Here is a 20,912-nt window from a genome sequence, read left to right as displayed (position 1 = left end):
CACAGAGCATTTTTAACAAAGGCTGAAGGGAACAGAATTTCTGACACACCAGTGTGCATTACTGGCATTATTTAAGCTCCTGATTGGCAGAAACAGCAGTATTCCTCTCACCAAAAATTCTCTGTGTGAAAACCTGTACTTTGTTCAAAAATATCCAGTAAAAGGACAGTGAGTGCAGCAGCCAAGCAAAGTGCACTTTGTAGCAGAGCCTACCTGCTGTCTCAACAAAACCAGCAATCCCACAATTTTCTGAGTAACAAAACTACTGAAGTGCTCCATATGTTGGAAACCCCTTTGGAATCTATCTATAAACACTACACCATTTTAGAATGCAGAATGTTCTAAAAACCAGTAATTTTATTTCCTTTGAAGGCTCATAACCACATGCGTTTCAAAAACTGACACAATTGATGAAGAATTAAGAGGCACCGAAACTGAAAAACAACATCACAGGAGATGTATGCAAATACAATGTAAGCAGTGAAAAATCTGTGTCTCCCAATTAAGAAACTCCCAAATGGTCACAAAAACATCCTGTCATTAGCAACACACTTGTGCCCTTAGGGTTCAAGCAATGCTATTCTATCTGTTCAGGATCTGGGGGAGAAAGCTGTACATGTAAGAGCTGGGAAAGACAAGGGTAAAAACTTGCCAGGCATTAGTCTGTAAAAGAACTCAGTGCTCTGTGTAAGGCTTGCTGAAGCCACTCTGGACTCACCAGAAGAACCTGTTGTCAGTGGTGTGCTCCTGCATGCTGCGGTGGGCGCTGAGGCTCAGGTCCAGGCTGACACCGGCCGCAGACCACGCGAAATAGAAGTTCCCCGAGTTCAGCACCTTGCGCACTTCCGAAATCCGATCCTCGTCCGCTGGGTCGGCTCGCAGCGACACAAACTCCGTGGAGGTGACTCGGAAAACCTCCGAGTCCTGGATCTTTCCCACCGACATGCATCCCGTCACCAGAACCAGGTAATGTAACAGCGTGTCTCCTGCAAAACAAAAACGAGCACAGGTGAGAGAACGGATCTCAGCAGAGCAGGACGGTGATTTATTTATGTGCTAGAGGCACACAAGCCCGCCCCAGTCTGCCTGGAAAATGTACAAAAAGAAGCAATGCCAAGAACACAGTCCCAAGTTCTGCAGAAGAAAAGGAGAAACTACACTGCAAAGAACAGGGATTGCAAAGACTGAAGCTATTGTTGTCCACTCCCTCATTTCTGGGAGTGCTCCAAACTTGTAAGCTACTCTGCAAAGAGAACAGCAAACCAAACATACAAACAGAAAAAAAGAGGCCCTGCTCCTGCTGCGAAGATCCACTCTTATCTGCCCCAAATGACAAATTCAAGTTTACATATTTGACTCACCGAGGTTTAATCTCAACACGCCCAGGAGCCCATACGCATCCATGACTTTGGAGTATGTATTCTTGATTGTGTCTTTTTCTGCAGAAGCTGTGGAGAGAAAACAAAAGATTTTCTGATGCAAAAGCCCCGATACTATGGCAGCAAGAATGAGCCACTCCAAACCAAAATCCTGAGGGATTAATCCGTGATGCATCTGGAAAGAAATCAAAATGTATGAGCATATGGCACTTCACAATGGAAATGAGGGGTTGATTCTGTGATAAAGTATGATCATGCTATGTTTTGAAGCAATAAAAAAGCAAGACTTCAAGTGATATCAAAGGAGAACATTGGCATTTTTAACAACATAATATCATTATAAGAAGCATTTACAGCACAGATCCAAATAAGATGCCTGAGAATGCTCTCCTGTAATTAAAATTAGTGTTTAATGTTGCTTTTCTCATGAAATAAAATCACCCTTTTTCTCCAGAATAAAACCATGATGTGGCAGTATTATCAGTGAACAAGAATATTGCAGGTCCATTTTAACTATCTTAGATATATATTCCAAGCAGATCAAAACTCCTACAAGTCCACAAAAACTGGTATTTAAAAGCCCTGTCTTAGATGAATTATGAAGACACAATTTTCACAGACAGTTTTGAAAAAACAACAAAACAACCCTGTCACGTTTTAGAAGAAATTTAAGTCCATCTGCCACTGTTCTCCTTGGAATTAAGTGTACATTTTGGGTCTTTGACCAGCACTGTAACAGCCAGGCCCACAAGCCTGGCTACAGAGCAGCAGGATGCCACCCACCCTGCGGTTTTGCTCATGACCAAGACTGCACTGGAAGGGCAACATCAACAATTCCAGCTTTGCCACTGGATCTACAGGGATCAAGATTCCATGGTTACCAACAATCAGCACTATTTTGCTTTGACACTGAAAACCTCAGAACATGACATGAAGAAAAGTAAATCAAAATGCCTATTTGCCCTGGCATTCTGCTGTGCTCTCTCTCACATCAGCTATGTCATTTAGAACAAAATCTCTATTTTATTTAGATTAAAAACCCCCTCTATTTTACCTAGAATTGCTCTTCCTAACAGGTATTGCCTAAGATTAGTAAAGCCCTGCCCATGCACAAGCCTACTGCTTCTGTTCAAATATCTGCCAGCTCTTTTATTGAAGTGGACCAGACAATTTAATATAGATGAAATAATTATTCAACCACAGCTTGAAATCCAACACCATTCAATGTTTTATTAAGAGGATTTTTAAGAAGTTTCTTTACCTTATTGCACTGATACCTATTGAACTAATATTCCTGTAATGCAGATGTAATTAAAAGAGTTTTATTGCAACCTGAGGATTTATTTCTGAAGTCCTCACCCGGGGTGAGTGTTAAGAGCCTGCAGCCACTCTAAAAACATTTTGTCAGCCTCACCAAAGTTTGTTTTTCTTAACCAGAAAACTACTAGGCTGGAAAGAACTTCTAAATTTCAGACCCTGGTTATTTCAAGCTGTTTTTCAGAAAGCGTTTAATGACACCAATGTACTCTTCTAAACTCAGCTTTGCATAACCAGAAAGCTGTCGTGTTCTTCCTCCACATTTGAAATCATTATGGAAAGTTGGGGTTTCGTTTCAAACTTCTTGCAGGATCTTTCTTAAAGGTGCCTGCTGGGATTTAATGACATGTCAAAACAGTGCATTTTCTGTCCTCTATGGATTTATTCTCTTTTTCCATTGCAGAGAATGCTGGATATCCTTTTTAAGCCTTAATAAGTAAATGCCCAAAGTAAATTAAGTAACATGGGCTTTGCAAATTCAGACCAACAAAAAAGGCCAACAAAGGCTAATAAAGCAGCAAAGGGTTGCAAAACCAACCAATTAACCAAATAGAAACAGAGGAACTTACTGTGGCTAGCTTAAGAACCAACCAAAAGCATTTCATGACATGTTCTTCATTTACATTGGACCTAATTCAGTCTGAACTCAAAGCTTTTCCACAGTGACCATCTAAGTGGTCTCTTTTTTCTCTCTCACACTGTCCACACTTTGCCCACCTCAATTTGTTTTTTAAGGCCAAAATTCACATGGGAAAATGTCAAATATGGCATCACTTCCTCCATCCTGCCCCGGTCCATGGTCACCAACCCCAGGCTCTTGCTTTCAAGGCAGTGCCCAATAAAGAACTTCCTGTGGTCAACATCAAGAAAAAGCACCTGGAGCTTCAGAAAATCAAGATAAAATCAGGAAGACACAGCTTCACCACAGTCTTCTCCATTCTCTTCCCACGGGACTCTTATCCAGTCTCAATAGGCCAAAGTCTGCTCTCCAGAAGCCCGAGGCACCAGTCCTACTGACCTCTATCTTTACCCTCCAAAAATGGAAAGATTTTATCCTTTCATGATCACTATTAAGCAGTAAAAAAACCAAACCAAACTAACAAAAAGCTCCATAAAACCACACCACTTACAAAGTGATTTTCAAATCAATTTGTAATGTACCTCTGGAGAAAGCCAGAAAGCCCCCTTTGCAGTGTCCGGAGAAAAACAACAAAATTTCAAGTCACTATTTATTAAGGATTAGCAGGCAACAGCATTTTAAAATGCTATCTGTAATAAGCACACCTTATTAATCATGGACTCATATAGGAAAGGTGATCAATTCAATTATTTTGAAGGGAATATGTCAGCCCTCCCAGTGTTACACAAATGGAACCCCATCGACAATCTCATGTTCAGGATAATCTGGATCAATCCTGCTTCATTCCAGATCCAGAAATCAGTTTCCCAGTTTTAACAATTAAAAGGTTCAAATCACATTGAAAGTCACCCCGTGGGCTTTCTACGGTTGGGTTCTACTCTTGGTGAGCTCATAGGCTGCCATGAGACAACACATTTCAAGTTAGTGGCTACAGTTTCCAGGTAGAACATGGGACTCTGAGCTGGGAGCAAAACCACAGTCCTGAAATTATGTGCAGTTCCTTCAGGCCCAAGACTTCTAACTTCTATTAGAAGAGAAAAAGTCCACAACTGTCACTTTAAAAGGTTTAGAATCTGAAAAGGCTGAAAAAAAGAAATCTGAAAAAAATTATGAACATAATTTGGTTTTGACCCTTTGAGACTAAGGTTTTCAAGGGTTTTGCCAAATTAGGATAGTTGAGTTTTTCGTATTTAAATTAAAGCTGACACCTGAATACTACCACAGAGGTGACCTTAAAATCAGAATAGAGTCACCACTTTCATTTATTCAATTAACCAACCACAGAACTGTTTTATTACTTTTGATACCTCTTATTTTGACACACCCCTAGTACTGGCTCAGCTCAGGATGCTGGGGATGAGGAAACCCTGGCAGACTGCTTTTCAAGGCCTGTTCAGACCACCTTGGCTTAACTGCGTGGAAGAACTTTCTTTCTACCAAGTGGTCTGAGCAGCGCTGCTAACCACAGCAGCGAACAGCTCGCAGGGTGCCTGCTGCACACAGGTTACTACAGCTCTTACTTCAGCCCCAGGTGGGCAGGGGCCTCCTCCTGCTCCCTCCTGCTCAGCGTTACTGTGACACTGAAGCCAGGGACATGCGCCACGCTCCTGGCTCAGTGTTTTCCCAGACAGAATGTTCTCCACGGCAGGCCACAGGAGGAAAGACAGCCTGCCACTCGTTTGGGATGAGTCACCAGCAGGAAGAGGGAGAGAGCGCTCTCCTGCTCAGTCAGGGAAACCTTTCCAGTTAGTACATCTCAGAGAGCCCTATTTCAAAAAATAAATATACTGCCCATTACACATGGGAAATAAGAAAAATACATCTATGACATCCTCCCCCTAAAATCTAAACAAATCAGCAGTGAAGCTGCTGACATTTAAACCCAGGTGCTCTCAGCAGTCTTTGAGAAGGATCCCCTCCGACTCCAGTGTCCCGGGCTAACCCAACACCAGGACTGTGCTGACCCAAGAGGTGTTTAATGCAAAGGAAAGCCAAGCATTGCTCAGGTGTTTCAGCCACAGCAACGCCAGGGAATTCACACAGAACACCTCCAGCAGAAGCACAGCCTGGGCTGCTCCCACGCTCACACTGAGTGGTCACACAACCAGCCCCTCTGAAGCAGCCTATCGACCCTCTTCCCTCCTCCCCTCCGACCTGTGGAACATCACCCAGCACCCGAGCTGTGCAGCATTTCCTACCGAGGCCGAGCTAAATCCTCTGAATCATCCTGCAGGGCCTCACCGAGGGCACAGGGGAGGAGGTTAACGCAGTTATCCTTCCCTCAGCGCTGACAGATGTGCTTCCTTTAAGAAGGCACTGAAAGGATCAGTGAGCTTCCATTCCTTTCTCTTAGCCCGTTTCAAAGGCAAATTTCTGTCCATGGATATTCCAGCAGGTGCAGTTCACGCAGGCTCTCAGAACTGAATCACATGAATCAGTTTTAATGCTAAAATGTATTTCACTAGGCTGTGCATGTGTTATCCACTCTACATATAGGTAAGAACTATGAGCCCTAAGGCTAAAAACATTAGCAAATCTCCAGTATTTATTAAAATATTTGGAAAAATGTCTAACAGTTTTGAGGTCAGTATGGTCAGTTTTTGTAGTATAAGAGTGGTAGCACCATCATCAAACCCCAGAAGTTTTTGGCAGTCTAAAGTGATGCTGTTCTGGATTTAAACTGATATATACTTGATCTGACCATTTTTCTATCTATTCACAGAAATTTTACAAACATGGGAAATCTTCCCCAAGGGACATTAGGATTTCATTAACTTTGTCTATTATTTGGACAAATACCTGTAAGTTTGTACAGCTACAGACTGGAATCTTCTGGCTGGATTCTGTGACACAACCAGCAAGATGGAGAAGTAGCACTTCACAAATCTTCCCCGAGCACTAATAGTTCTACTCCTTTAAATATGCATTAAAAAGAGCAGATACCAGATGGGAACAGCAACCAGGAAAAGAGAAGAATAAAACCTGAGCTAGGGAACTCCTGGGCTTTTTCTGCTGTCAGTTTAAGATTGTCATCTTCCAACCATTAAGAAAAGTATCAGTACGTAAAGAATGTAGGGAATTACATGGAAAAAAATAGAGGGAATTAAAAAAAATGTCACTGCTAAATATTCAGTGGAAAACTATGCCCATGTACCAGACAGAAAAAGAGTAAGCAGTTTCCTGATTAAGCTTACTGAAAACAATACTCAGTAACTACTTCCAGATGAGTATGAACATTTGCTATGACGTAACCTACTAATTAGAATTCCAAGGACAGTGCTTTGCAGATTAATAACGAGCTATCACTAAGTACTGAACCCAAGGGGAGAGAGGCTTTCAAACTTCCTTCGGGTCTGGCTTCCTCTGCTTGGCAACAAAAAGGCTGGGAAGTGAGCAAGAGCTTTGACAGGGGTTTTCATTTTTAGGGACAGACATTTACCCTGCAGGTGCCTGCAGTGTATCCCGGCACGAGAAGTGACTTCCTGCCCTTCCTGAGCATAACCCTCAGGAATAACTAACTTTTCATCTGCTGGCCCTTAAGTAGCTCCAGCATGTTCCACAATTATTAACACAGGCTAAAACAACCTGTTCCACGAATCCTCAAAACATTTTATGGGTTGCACTGAAACTGTTTGCTACCTTTATGACTGGACACTTATTCCCAATCCACACTAAAGTGCTTTATGGATACTGCTACCTAAATCAAGGAGATTACCAAAACACAGAATGAGAAAAAAATGTACCAGAAAAAAGGAGAATTTTAAAAATAGGAGAAAACCACCCACTGTTCACCTGGACCGCCACAGCTGCAGCAACCATGTCAGTCATTGCCAGGCCTCTACCAGGTGCTGGCTAAGGAGAAAACGACTTCCATGGAATGAAAGCTTTCTAAAAACAGACAAAATCAAGCTCAGAAATGCTGTGCAACCACCTGCTTTGACTTCCTAAAGAATACAAACACATTTCATAACTTTATGTATTTTAAAAGCCTATCTATAGGCCATATGGTTCTCTTCTGCACTTCTCATTTTAGTGTCCCCCCAACCAAAAAAAATGGAGGGGGCAATAATTTAGGGAAATATCTCACACATTTTTCACTTAAAACATGCAAAAATAACTTTGCAATGCAAGACACCTTGCTCCAAGTATTACTCATTTTAGTACAAGACAAAGCAATACAGAGTCTTGAGGGAGGTTAAAAATAAAAGCTGTCAAAAATCACACAAAATGAGATAAAATCAAATTATGATATAACATTTAAGAATGTAGAATTTATCGTTGTGAAATGCAAGGATTAGCTTGTCAATTAGCTTGTCAATGAATTATCATGTGTTCAAAATACAGTCATTGAGAACCTAAGAAACAGGATGATGTTGGAAACAATTACAAGAAAATTTAGTGGACACGAAAACACAGATACATAAAGAAATGCAACTACATGTGTAACTCTCTTTCTTGCCAGACAAAAATAAAAAAATGTCTCCTTTCTCATTTACAGCAGAAGCCTCTCCATTAGCAAACAGAACAACAGAACAGTTCCCTCTTTACATTCCACGAATAAATGGCTCACACAATGTTCAGTCTGCCACCTTTCTAACACAGTAGTTACCAAAATAGATCGACTTACAGAGGACAGCCACAGCTCCGGACTCAAACATGAGACACTCTTCTCTGTTCCTGGCTTCCACGATCACGCTGAAGGGAAGCGGATCCAGCTTGTGATAGACACGGTATCCTTTACTGAAAGCCATTTTGCCTCAGACACAGGCAGCTCTGTCCAACACAAGACCATGTTAATGAAACCTCCCTGTGCTTCCAGACACCTCCCGCAAAGCTGCTTTGACCCAAGTCCGTTCCCAGGGATTCTAGGTGTTCAGCAAACACAAAGTCCCCTGCTCCCTCATTCTACCTCATGAGACTTAGTTTATCCAGGTGCAAAACAAATTTGGGGATTACCTAAAGATGACATAAGAGTGTTTCAAAACCAGAACTACCCAGAGAAACACCTTTCAAAATATGGATTTATTTAAAAGCTTCTTTGAGACAACTACAATTTTACAGAATCCCAGACTCGCTTGTACTGGAAAGGACCTTAAAGTTCATCCAGTTCCAGCCCCTGCCATGGGCAGGGACACATTCCAACATCCCAGGTTACTCCAAGCCCTGTCCAGCCTGGCCTTGGACACGTCCAGGGATGGGGTAGCCACAGGTGCTCTGGGCACCTGTGCCTCTCCCCACTTTCTCAGGGAACACACCTAAATCTAATCCTACTCTCTTTTACTTAAAAGCCATTTCTTTCCCTATACTTAATAAACAGGATTTTTTCTTAGGGAAATAAAAAAATAAAAGGTTTCCTAGTTACAAGCAATGTGGAAGAGTAGCAACCACCTTAACGGTAAACTAGTGCCAAAAGCAGAGAGGCAGCCTTTAATTTTCAGATTTATTTCACTAATTCTGACCTTGTACAAAAGGACGGTATTATTTTAAACACTGAAGCCGTCAAAACATTTTAAAGGCATTTGACGTACAAAAATGTCAATCTATTTTCGGCTTCCTCCCCTCCCTTTTCGTAAGGAAAGCAGGGTTTGGTTTGGATTTAAACCCTGCCCTGAAGCGGCTGAAACATCGCAGTGTCGTACTGGTGACGCTGCTCGCCAGTCACACACGAGTGAGCCCTTAAAAAAAAACCCACAGAACTCTCACACTGCAGCAAACCATAAACAAATGCGAGAGCAGCCAAATTTTCCGTGCTAAGGCTCCGGAAAACGCAGCGAAGGAGGACTGCTCTGGAGCGGGGCTTTCCGCCCTCCCTTCGGCAGCTCCCTGACCTCCGGAGCACACACGCACCGCCCGCTCGGCCTCTCTCCGACCCCTCCGCGCCCGGGCGGGCTCAGGGCACGGCCAAGCCGGGGGGCTCCCCCCGCCAGCCGCCACATTCCCGCACAGCGCAGCGGGACACGCCGGGCAGCGCCCGCCCCGTCTCGCCTGGCACCCGAGCCCGTGCGAACCCCCCGGAGGCCCGGCCCGGGCCCGCGCTCACCGTGCGCCCGCCCCGCCCGCTGCCGCGGAGCCGGCGGGATCCGCTTCCTCCCGGCCCCGCGTCCTTCCGCACTGCGCCGCCCGCCCCGGAAGGGAGGGGAATGAGGGCGGGCGCTGCGGCCGGGGGCCGGAGCTGTGCCTTAAAGAGGCGGAGGCGTGTGTCGGACATAGCCAGCCCCGAGGCCCGCTGCGGGATATTATTAGGAGGAGCGAAACCCAAGGGACGCGCTGAGGAACCGCCTCAGGAACGGACTGAGCCACCTCTGAGGCATCGCGCTGCGACAGCCACAGCGCCTCGGCCCGGGTGGGAGCCGGCTAAAGCCGCCGTCTTCCTAACAGTAGGCACGGAATAGAACCGTGGAGTATCCCGAGCTGGAGGGGAGCCACAAGAATCATGGGGTCCAACCCCTGTCCCTGCACAGACACCCCAATAATGCCACCCTGGCAGAGCAGTCCAAGTGCTTCCGGAGCTCGGGCAGCCTCGGAGCCGTGCCCATTCCGTGGGGAGCTGGGCAGTGTCCAGCACCCTCTGGAAGGAAGAACTTTCCCTGATACTCAGCCTAAGCTTCCCTTGACAGAGCTCCAGCCGTTCCCTGAGTCTATCGCTGGTCACAGAGAGCAGAGATCAGAGCTGGCCCTCGGGAGGAAGCTGCAGGCCTCTAAAGCGTTCTCAGCTCAACCTCCTCTCCCGCTGAACAAGCCCAGTACCCTCAGCCCCTCGTGTGGCTCAGCACGGTCTTACTGAAAAGTGCGGAGTTTCGGAGGCAGACTCCACAGCTGCCCGAGCCAAGGGGATTTGCCGCTGGCACGGCAGGAACAGCGCTCCCTCAGGAGAGCGACCCGCGCGTTCTGCGCCGCGGGCTGCGCTCTGGCGGGCACGGGGGCGGGCAGGGGCGGAGCCACAGCCCCCGGGGCCGCGTCTGGCCCGGGGCCCACCCCGCTCCATCGTCCCCACAGCCCCGCGGGTCCCTCCCGCCGCTCCCGCTCCATCGTCCCCACAGCCCCGCGGGTCCCTCCCGCCGCTCCCGCTCCATCGTCCCCACAGCCCCGCGGGTCCCGCCCCGTCTGGGGGACATTTTTTCCCGCCCAGCTGGGTTTTTTTACCTTGGTTCTGTCCGGTCTGCGAGGCGATGTTCATCACCAAAGTTTGGGTGCAGATCGTGCTGGGGCGGGGGTTTTGTCCGGCAGGAGGATTTATTTTTTGAGGCTCCTGGGCACTCCGTTCCCGTGGAGTGCTGCCAGTGTGTGCCGGTGGCCGTGGGGGCAGGGGCGTGTCGGAGCGGCTGAGGTGAGCGTTAGGGCGGGTTTGTGTGAAAGCCACACAAGGTGTGCGTCGTGGGTGAGTGTCACCTTCTCACTTCAGTTCTCTGCACCTCACTGTAGTTCTGTGTTTCTCCATTTCTGTTTCTTTCTCACTTTTTTTTTTTTCCCTTATTTATAGCGCAAGTATGTGGAAGTTTGGCTGTTGGGAACAGAGGAGGTGACAAATTAAATCCATGTCCACTGCACGTCCGGATAGAATTGAGAGTGCAGTTAGAGAAACCTCTGTATTTTCTGCTAAATTAGAAATCCTGAACAGAGAAAGCTCTAAAGACCAAGGGGCCTTTTTTTTTCCTTTTTACCTCCTAACAATTCTCATTGTAGCCATTTACAGGATCAGCAGCAGTAACTTGAAGTCGAGGTGTTCAGAGGTAGCAAGAAAACAAAGTAGATTTTTAATTTTGTAACTCTCATTGTTTAGTAACAAAGAAATCCAAAACAAAACAAACAACATAAAAAAAAAAAAACCACCCAGAAGAACAGAGAAAGAGAAAATATACCAATATTATTTTAATTTAAAACCACTTTCCCCCTTAGAAAACCAGGCTAATGTAATTCTGCTTAATTGTGGTGCTGACGTGTTAAGTTAATGAATTAATAGAGTTTAAAACATACAGAAATAGACACGAATTTTTAAAACTAAGTACAAAAAAATAAAATATGAATATACATAATAAAAATAGAAATATAAATATGAAAAATAATATCATGAATATACATAAATACAATCTAGAATATTACTCGCTACTTATTTTATTACAATAGTCTATATATTATATCCATAGATATGACTAGAAAAAAGACATGGTAATGATCAATATAAAAATAATAAATGTAAAGAAATAATGGAATAGAGCTTAAAACAGAGGGGTTTTTGGTTTGAATTTGCTTGGTGGCAGGGGTCTTTTAGTTGTGGTTGGGCATTTATTTCAGGGGGTTTCTGTACCCGTTCTCTTCGGGGGTCCCTTTCTGCGTGTCCCCGACGCGCGGGGAGCCCCGGGCCGGGCCCCAGTGCTGCCGCCCTGTGGACACAGCGCGGCGCTGCAGCTCTGCCCGGGGCCGGCCCTGACACGCGGCGGGGGGGGCCCGGGCTGAACTCAGGGCCAGCAGTGCCGCCTGACCGTCCAAATATGGCCGACAAAAGGGCAGAAAATCACGAGCACCCCGGGTGCATCGAGCCGGGTGCCTGCGCGCTGCTCCGAAAACGGCACGGCCCCGGCACAATTTTCCGCGGCGTTTCCCGGCGCGAGGGCACGGGCTGCGAACTCAGAGGCATCACAGACGGGTTCCAGGGCTCGATTTAGTCGGGCACCTCCGTTAAAACTGGGGGGCATTCGGAGGTGCCACAACAAAGATGGCATTGAAACCAGAAGTGGTTTCAGCCACAACCAACCTGGCAGCGAGGACTACAGGAAGTCATATGACGCCATTCTTAAAATGGCGGTTCAGCGTGCTGCTTCTTACCTTCCAAAGATGGCAGCAAAAAGGGCGGGAAAAACAGAAAGACCCCAGAGGAATCTACCTAACTGCTTGTTTGAGACACCGACCATGGCGCCGCCCAGGCACAATTTTGTCTGGCGCTTCCCGAAGCGAGAGAACTGTGTGCGCTTTCTGCCGCACTGCAGTGTGGTTCCGGCAGTCATTCTGGTCAGGTGCCTGTGTAACCCATTACCAGAGGGCCTTCAGAGGTGCCACAACAAAAATGGCGGCTCAACCGGAAGTGGCTTCACCCACAACCAAGATGGTAGCAATGACTACCAGAAGCAACATCACGCCACTCTCAAGATGGCGGACCAGTGGGCTGCTTTTGACCTTCCAAAAAAGGCAGCAAAAAGGGCGGGAAAACCTAAGGCCCCCGAAGGCATCTATCCAACTGCCTGCCCAAAACCCTGAAAACGGCGCCGCCAGGGCGCAATTTTCCATCGCGCTTCCCGGTGCGAGGGTACGGGCTGCGCACTCTGCGGCACTGCTGTGCGGTTCCGGCAGTCATTTAGATCAGGCTCATGTAACACGCAACACCCGGGGGCCTTGGTGTTGCCACAAACAAGACGGCAGCTCAGCGTCACGCCAGTGACCTTCCCTAAAATGGCGGACAAAAGGACGGGGAAAACACGATTACCCCGGGTTTGTGTACCTGGCTGCCTGCGCGGGACCCCGAGCACCAGCCTGCCCGGGGGAGCTTTGGGTGTTCTGTTAGATACAGTTTTTCATTTTAAAAAGCTTGTTCTGTTCAGTGCTTTTAAGGTGGTTTGTGACATTTTACTGTTTAGTTTTACTCTGTTTGGACATGGTATGTGCTAAGGGATGTATTCTATTGATTTAATGTTGTGCTTCTTAATGTAATTGTTGATCAGATCGTGTTTGATTTGAGTTTTGTTGAGTTTTTTTGGTGGGTTATTTTATTTTTAAAAGATGTTTTCTAAGATTTACATTGATAAGATGGGCTGCAGCATGAGGTTTTTGTGTTTGGTTTTTTGTATTTTTAAATTTTTTTTTCTTTTACTATTTTAGTTTTTACTCTGTTTTTATTTGATTTTTAAAATTTATTTTTGTATTTTTATTTTATGTCTTATTTTCATGTTTTCTTTGTTCCTTTTTTTTTTTCATTACTCTTATAGCCCGAGTAGGCATGGTCCAAAGGTGAGAGCTAAAAGCAGCATTGCCAGTGGACCTATTAGGGTGGAAATTAGGGTGGTGAGCCATGGTGATTGGTTGAACCAGGACTCGAACCAACCCTGTTGGGCTTCCCTGTCTCTCTTTCTCTGGGCTAATCTATCTCGGAGCTCTGCCATGGAGTCTCTAATGGCTCCTGTGTGATCTGCATAAAAGCAGCATTCTTCTTTCAGGGCGGCACACAGGCCTCCTTGTTGCATGAACAGGAGGTCCAGTCCTCGCCTGTTCTGCAAGACGACTTCTGAGAGTGAGGAAACCGATTTCTTCAGAAAGGAGATGAATTTCTTGGTCTTCTGCAGGTCTTCATTAATGGTCATTTGCGGTTGAGAAAGTCCTTGGTGTTGGGTCACGAGGGCTGAGACACCTGTGGCTGTGCCGGCTGCTCCCAGGCCGAGCAGCATTGCGATGGTTACACTTGTTATTATTTCTCTTTTGTGGAGCCTGCCGAGTTCCTCAAAAAGGCGGTACACCTCTTCGTCCGAGTGGTACAGGACCCTAGGAACAATCAGAACTTGGTCACAAAAATCGTTAGTCATTGAATTTGTCAAGGGACACACAGGGACTCACCCCAGATTGCTGACAAACCCACATCCCAGATGCAGATGGGATCACTCGTTGATCTTTTTGTCAGGTTTGACAACTTCTGTGCAAACATTTCCTTTCTGCTTTACTAAGGTGGCATTGCCAAAGCATTTGCCCTGGCCTGTGACTTGACTCAGGGTGATTCCTCTGCGGGGAGTGTCCCACCTGCACTGGTGAGGTGCATCGGCTGTGGAGTAACTAAAGGGGATGTTTAAAGCAACTCCTTCGTAGAAAGGAGGTTTAACATCGTAGCAAAGTCAGCTACGAATCAGTTAGGTTTGGGTTAGATTCGTATTTCAACCCCCTCTCGGTGTAGGCTGAGGCTTTATTTGACTTTGCTTTAAACCGCATCAGCTTTTCCCTTTCCGTTTCTGAGTCCCAGCCATCTTCTGTCAGCTCTCCCGAGCTGCTGGAGCTGCTGCTGCTGGACTCAGAGTCAGAAGCTGAATGCCAGCACACTTCCGGGCTTTGGTGCCGTTTTGTGCGGCTCCGGCCCTGCCCCTCCCTCTGGGGGTGGCACTGCTCCCGCCCCCTGGGCTTGCCCTGCCTCCCGCAGGGGGAGGTCTCTCCCTTAGATGGAAGCAGCACGGAGCGCGGCTCCCGATTGGGCATGCGCTCTCTGCTGCCCTCCCGTGCACATGCGTTTGCAAAAGCCCGCCGCTCCGGGCTGGGCGTGTGCTGTCTGCCGCTCTCCCGCGCATACGTGCCCGTGGAGAGCCGCGGTGCCGCTTTGAGCGTGCACTCTCTCCCTCCCTGCTGCGCGTACGCGTCAGCAGGAGCCCGCGGCTCCTGTCTGAGCGTGCGCCCTTCTCCCTCTTCCCCGTCTTTTTCCTGCACATGTGCATCAGCAAACACCCGCCGCGCCGGGCTCATCCCGCCGAGGATGGCCGCGCCCCGCCCCTCCCTTCGGGGCTCGTCACCATGTTCAGGCACATACGGCGGCAGCGGCACCGGTCGCACCTCTTCCAAAGCCGCGTTTTCAGCGTCTCTGGCTTTTTCCGCCAGCTCTCCCCAGAAAACCCGCGCGCGCTGCTGCGCTTCTAGCACTGAATCACTGGCCGGTGGCGAAGGGACAGATGGGGTCCCGCAGGTTCTTGGGGAGGTTGCGCGGGGGGGTGGGGACCCGGCGGTTCCGGCGGGAGAGTTGGGGGGTTTTCTGGTGGCACCTGGGGGTTTGGACTCGGGCTCGGGGGGAGGAAAGCGCGCCCGGCTCCCGCAAATCCCTGCCCTCAGGCAGACTGCCTTTGGAGGCAGTTTGCGTTGCCGCTCCTATCCCCAGCTTGGGCGTAGCTAGTAAACACACGCGCGCGGCACTCCAGGTCTTCTGTTCCTCAAGCGCCTTTTGCAAAGCCTGTTCAACTTTCCCCCAAGCTTTAAGGTTTTTGCCTGAGCATTTAGTGTCCTCGGCTAGAGCTGTGGTGTATTTGTTCCGCACCTCCAAATGTAAAACGTCCATGGGTCTACTAATGACCCCAAATTCCATGAGCCTTGCAATAGCAAGATAAAAATCTCCGAACATGCAGTCAATTCCCCACTGCTCGTAGATCTGACTTACGACCTTCGCCATGGCTTTCATCCTTGGCTGGTCCGGCGGCGTCCCGCCCGCCAGAGACGGTCCCGCCGCTCTGGCCGCTGTTCTTTGTCCAGGCAAACCCCGATTCCCCGATCGTTTCCTCCCGGGTTTCGGCACCAGATGTTGCCTTCAATTAGAAGGCGAGGCGACCTGGTTCCAAAGGACAGCACGGCGGCTGAGCCTCACCCCAGCCACTCGGGCCATAGACAAACGCTGACACCAATATGGTGGATGGTCAAAATGGCGATTTATTAGCTTGTATCTTGGGGTTAAATACTCAAAGGGGTTTCACTACGTCACAAAGGGATGGTGGGTCTAGTAGTTAGTAAAGGGGATGGAAATCTACTGAAGTTAGGAGGAGTTGCATACCTCAGAGGGACTTTTTTCGCTTATCTCTGTGGATGAGGGGGAGGAAGAGTCCCAGCTGCCTTTCCGTTACATTCCGAAATCTTCCGCGGCGCCTGTCCTTGTCTACCACACCTACCCTCCATCTTCACTGCCCCAGTTTGAAGTAGTGCTCCAGTTTAGCCTGTGGTGATGGGTCTTACATCCTTCTCTGTTCAGGTAACTACAACATTTTGTTATTGACATACCTGCCAGAGGAGCCTACATTACTCCAGTGTAATTTGTGAGGCAGTTTCTGCTCTAACAAGTTTTTGAATGCTGCTCAACTGCAAGAGAGCTCCTTCTGAATGTTTGAAGGTGAAAGAAGAGATGGTCGTATCCCAGGAGCCTGATTTTGGAATGTTTCATGGAATTGGCCCAGTAGCTTTTACTTGTGGGCTCTGCAAGTCTGCCCACAGCAGGTCCAGCCTGTGCTTCAACTTAGAGCCCTCAGTGGGCAGGGAAATGGACCTTGGGGAGATTGTTACAGCTCTGCTTAATGCTTTCTGAATTGGGATGATTTTCTGGAAGTAGGCTGTCCATTCTGACCCATTTTCTTCTCTCTCCTTGCAGACTGTGCCTGCTGAAAGGCTGAGGGGTGACCAGGATCTGCAAAATCTCTGACTCTCCGTGTCTTCCCGAGGCTGAAGCCATGTTTGCTGTCAATGACAACCCAGTGGAAGACGGTAAAGACTGAAAACTTGGGGTTTTTCCCCTGAATCCCACAACTCTCTCTGCAGCTGTGCCCTGCATATCTCTTAAAAGAGTTCCCGGGTTTAGAAGGGTTTTACCTTCTGCAATATTATCTATAAGTCAATGAAAAAGAATCTTACTGTATCGATGTGATGTTACTTTGCTTGAGTTGTTTAATTAAAGCATATCATTGATAAGGGGTTTGAGCATCCCTTGGATGGCCCTTGGGGCTGGCAGCTCTGATTTAATTTCTCTTCATTCCTTTAATGTCTTTCAATTATTTCTTAAGCAATTACTGCAATTTGGACATCCAGTAAGGACAGCAGCATTCCCACTCTGCTGGATTGGGAAATCCAAGCCCAATTCCTTGGAGAGACTGAGGGGATGGGGAGCTGAGCCTCAGGCTGGGTTTTGACAGTGGGAATTTGGTGAGGAAGAAAGAAGAGAGATTTCCCCAAAAAGGGGTTTAGGCCAGTTCTGCTGGCTTTGGGTGCTTGTACCCCCCAAAAATCCTCCTGGTTAAACAGGACTTGAAGAAGCAGCGGGATGTGCCAGGGGTCTGTGCTGGGACCCCCAAACCCTGGTCAGGGAGGGTGGGAAGTGTCAGCTCCAGGGGAACACTAGAGAGGGGCTACGCTGGGACGCCTCAAATTCCAGCCAGAGATGCTGGGCGCTGCTGCACCTTTGGGACACTGCAGAGAGGCTCCACTGCCTGATGCAGAGAGCTCTCCTGTTATCTTTGTCGTGCTTAGAACCGGGAAGGTCATTCCAGCTGCAGGGGTTGAAAAGCCCGTGGGAGCAGCTGGAGTCCTAGACGATTGCACAGAGGCGGTCCCGGGCGTGACTGGGGGTGGTACCAGGGGCGGGGCTTAGGTGCGAGGCAGGGGCGGGGCTGGGCGGTACCGGGCGTGACTGGGGGTGGTACCAGGGGCGGGGCTTCAGGGGCGGGTCCCGGCTCAGGTGTGCGGGGAGCCAGCGCGCCTGCGCGGGGCGGGGCCGAGGTTATTTAAGCCGCGGTAGTTGCCTGTTACGCCATTTTCTGAGTCTGACCACGTTGTGGTTGGGTGCCGTCGTCCGGGCTCTGCAGCCCGGGACAGCACGGGTTTCGGCTCCCCTTCATATTTCCCCCTCTACCCCTCCTTCCTCCCCCCTCGTGTTCTCCTTCTTTCTGCCCGGAGAGGGGGCCGGGTTGGACCCTGTCCGGAGGAGGGGATCCGGGGGTGGGGACTGAAGGGGGGTAGAGCCCTCTCCACCCCGGACCCCCCCCTCCGGAGAGGGCCCTACCCGACCCCCCCCCCCCAGGGACCCCTTCCTTCGGAGGGGACCCCCTAACCCCCGCCCCGACCCCCATGGGACACCTCAGTGTGATGTAGGGAAAGCCGGAGCCCCGGCGGTGTTGGGCCGTGTGTTTGACCGGTGTGGGGACACCCGCCGGGCGGGCCTGTCCCCGTGTGGGGCTTCCAGGGAGGGCGGGGGGTGCCGGCTCCGGCCCTGTGGGCTTTATTGGCCAGCACCCCAATCCCCGCAGCTGCGGGGGAAAGAAGGGGAGGGGAGGATGGAGGATGGGAATAGGGAGGCAGACAGGGTGGTCCGGGAGGGTGAGGCACGACAGAGGGCAGGTCGGGGTGATGGAGTGTGCAGGGCAGCAGGGAGAAGGGGCAGGGGAAGGAATGGTGGAGGAAGGAGGAGCCACACCCCGGACTTGGCTTTAAAGGTGTTGCACTTAAGGTTACAGACATGGAATTGCTTTGGGATCTGGCATTCCTGCACCTACACAAGCACATTAAAGGAATTAAGGGCCGGGTCCTGAAGTTCACTTATTCCAATTCTATTTCAGTAGTGTCACTTGACATACCAAAATCCACAGCAAGACTTAAAAAAATGAAAAACAACTTCTCCCCCCCCGCCCCTTTCAATTTTCCAGTTTAGGAGTCCCTTAAGAACAGGTTAAAGAGAAGAAGAATAAAAACCCAAGACCTACTGAAAACTATTGTACCAACCACCTGTTTTCCACAGATTTTCATAACACCTGATGCCTTTTCTAAGAAAATTCATTTGTACATGTAAAAACCCATCCAGTAGGCAGGTGTTTCTGAGCCCACACCTGCCAGGTAAAGGATCACAGGAGGAGCGGCACAGAGGGATCCAAAAGCGCCCCAGAGAGGTTCAAGGTGACTGGATTTGGGCAGGATTATTTGAAACCAAACTGCTCTGCACCTGCCCCAAGCCTGGAGTTCCCAGAAACAAAATGAGCTCCCCCTGCTGCTTCCTTTTCTGCCTTGTCTGGTCAAGGGAGAATCACACAATGCAAATGGTAACAGACAAGATGGTAAGACTGTCCAATGCCCCCAGCATGGCTGGCACCAGGGTTCATTCCCTCCTCTGGCTGATGCAATTTAAACCCAGGTGTTCTGGGATTTAAGGAGCAAAACCCAGCTTTGGCACTTGCTGTTCCACTCCCTCCCACATTTGCCCAGCAGGAAGATCCCTGGGATTCTGCATCATGCCCCAGCAGCAGCCCTGGAAGTACTGCTGGGACCCACAACAGCCTCCCCTTCTCAGGCACCAGCCTGACTAGTCAGCCTCACACTCCTCCAAGGTCTGAAAAACCGGGAACCACTGAAAAATGGGTATTTTATACCAAACAGGACTCATTTCAGAGGTCAAACATCCCATGCTGCATTCCTGAGTATGCCCAAGGCTTTTTGACAGGAAAGTAAAACTTGGAACGTGAAAGGTGACTTGGTGCCAGCACAGCATTAGAATGGGATATCAGGAGACTCACCAGACAACAGACACTGCAGACTCTCCATTCCCAGCACTCCAGCTGCGGTGTTTTCTCATTTCTCACCGACTCTCGGTTCTCTTTCCAGTTCTCCCATCAGGAAATTGATGGCCGCTTCCACATGCAAACCTCCGCGGCATCACCGGTCCCAAGCACTGCTCCTCTGCCACCCCCGCTCCATGCTGTACCCTTTTATAGGCACGGCTCCACCCGAGACACAAAAGGAGGCTCCCAGGTGCCTCCTGAGACCCAAACCATTCCGGGAGGGTCAGGAAAGAAATAGAAAGAAACTCATCCCTTTTGGGGGAACGAATTGTCTTTGTCCCCATTCCCCCTTCTGTCTCCTCTTCCTGTTTCCCGAGGCAGAAAACACAGATCAGGTGGGGTCGGGGGAAAACGCCAAGTCCAAAACCAAACAAAACTTGTTTTTCCATCGATTTCCACCAGGGCTGTTCCGTTCTTCCCACTGTCCCTCGGCCGTAGCCACAGGAGCAGCTTCTCTCTGCGCCCCGTGGGGGTGGGCACAGGGACACCCATCCCGGTGCTTCCCGCAAAACGGAGCTCAGTCCATGCCAGAAAATGTCCTCGCAGCTGGGAACGCGGCACGAGCTTTGTTCCATGAAATATGGCCCCAGAGAGCCTCAAGTCCCGGGACAAACTGGCCCTACACAGCAGCTGGGTCCCCCCTATCAGTGCCGAAAGGACACACGTCCCCGCGCGGATCCCACCCGGCCCAGGTGAGCGCTGCGCAGCCCCCTCTCCCCTCCGGCCGCTCACCTGGGGGCACCGCTCGCTCCTTCCCGGCGGCGCTGCCCGAGCCAAGGGGATTTGCCGCTGGCACGGCAGGAACAGCGCTCCCGAAGGGAGCGGCCGCGCGTCCTGCGCCGCGGGCTGCGCTCTGGCGGGCACAGACGATGCCGCAGCCCCCGCGGGTACCGCCCACAGCTCCACCTCTTCCTGTGGCAGCAGCTGCCATTGGTCATTCCTGCCGTTTCCAGGAAGTAAAAACCACCTTGGGAATTCGCTTCTGATAACAGCAATCGATTTTCTGATGGGAATCCCTCAAAAAGAACTGAACGTCCGTGTAACTTGCCCCCCTGCCCCAACTAAAACCAAATTTCATTAAACCACGACACTGTGACAAGTGAGGATGCTTCAGATGGAGTGATAACAGAGGAAATCTCGTTCCTGCCAGTTACCCATGAGAAGATGGCAGTTCCCAGCTGTCTTATACTTGAAAAACAGGGAAAGGGAATTCTGTGTTCTCTCCCGCTTAGGATGTACATTTTAACTGTCCTAAAAAGGGACCATTTGAGGCTTTAGAGTGATTGTCGTGGGTCAAGGAACTGGTGCCTTGGCAGGGCAAAAGGTGGGGCTGCTGTGATTGTGACAGACCTGAATGATTAGAGATCAATGGGAAATTGTTCAGTGCACCAAAAACGATAGAGAATGTCAGCTTGACTGGTGTCACATGTAGAGCTGGGACAATGACCCCAAACACCCCAGAAAGGTGAAGAGACCCTGATC

The 20,912-nt window shown here is 49.2% G+C and overlaps 1 protein-coding gene across 12 annotated transcripts in view; it reads right to left on the bottom strand.

Moving 5' to 3' along the window:
* The window catches only part of SYNJ1 (synaptojanin 1), a 50,341-nt gene extending 39,705 nt beyond the window's left edge, over positions 1–10,636 (bottom strand). For 9 of the 12 annotated variants that reach the window (XM_063419383.1, XM_063419388.1, XM_063419390.1 and 6 more), the window contains exons 1-4: positions 9,377–9,500; positions 7,964–8,109; positions 1,362–1,448; positions 719–986 (exon numbers count right to left, since the gene is read on the bottom strand). In XM_063419383.1, the coding sequence (XP_063275453.1) occupies positions 719–986; positions 1,362–1,448; positions 7,964–8,087 (479 nt within the window). In that variant the 5' untranslated portion in view covers positions 8,088–8,109; positions 9,377–9,500. Of the gene's footprint in view, positions 1–718; positions 987–1,361; positions 1,449–7,963; positions 8,110–9,376; positions 9,501–10,117; positions 10,259–10,479 lie in introns of those variants that run through there. The other 3 variants (XM_063419384.1, XM_063419385.1, XM_063419394.1) reach the window with 3 other exon arrangements.
* Positions 10,637–20,912: the final 10,276 nt, after the last annotated feature.

Source organism: Prinia subflava, chromosome 25 (assembly GCF_021018805.1).
Source record: "Prinia subflava isolate CZ2003 ecotype Zambia chromosome 25, Cam_Psub_1.2, whole genome shotgun sequence".
In the NCBI taxonomy this organism is placed as follows: Eukaryota; Metazoa; Chordata; class Aves; order Passeriformes; family Cisticolidae; genus Prinia; species Prinia subflava.
Note: the sequence above shows the minus strand (reverse complement) of the source record. Positions and strands in the feature narration are given on the sequence as shown.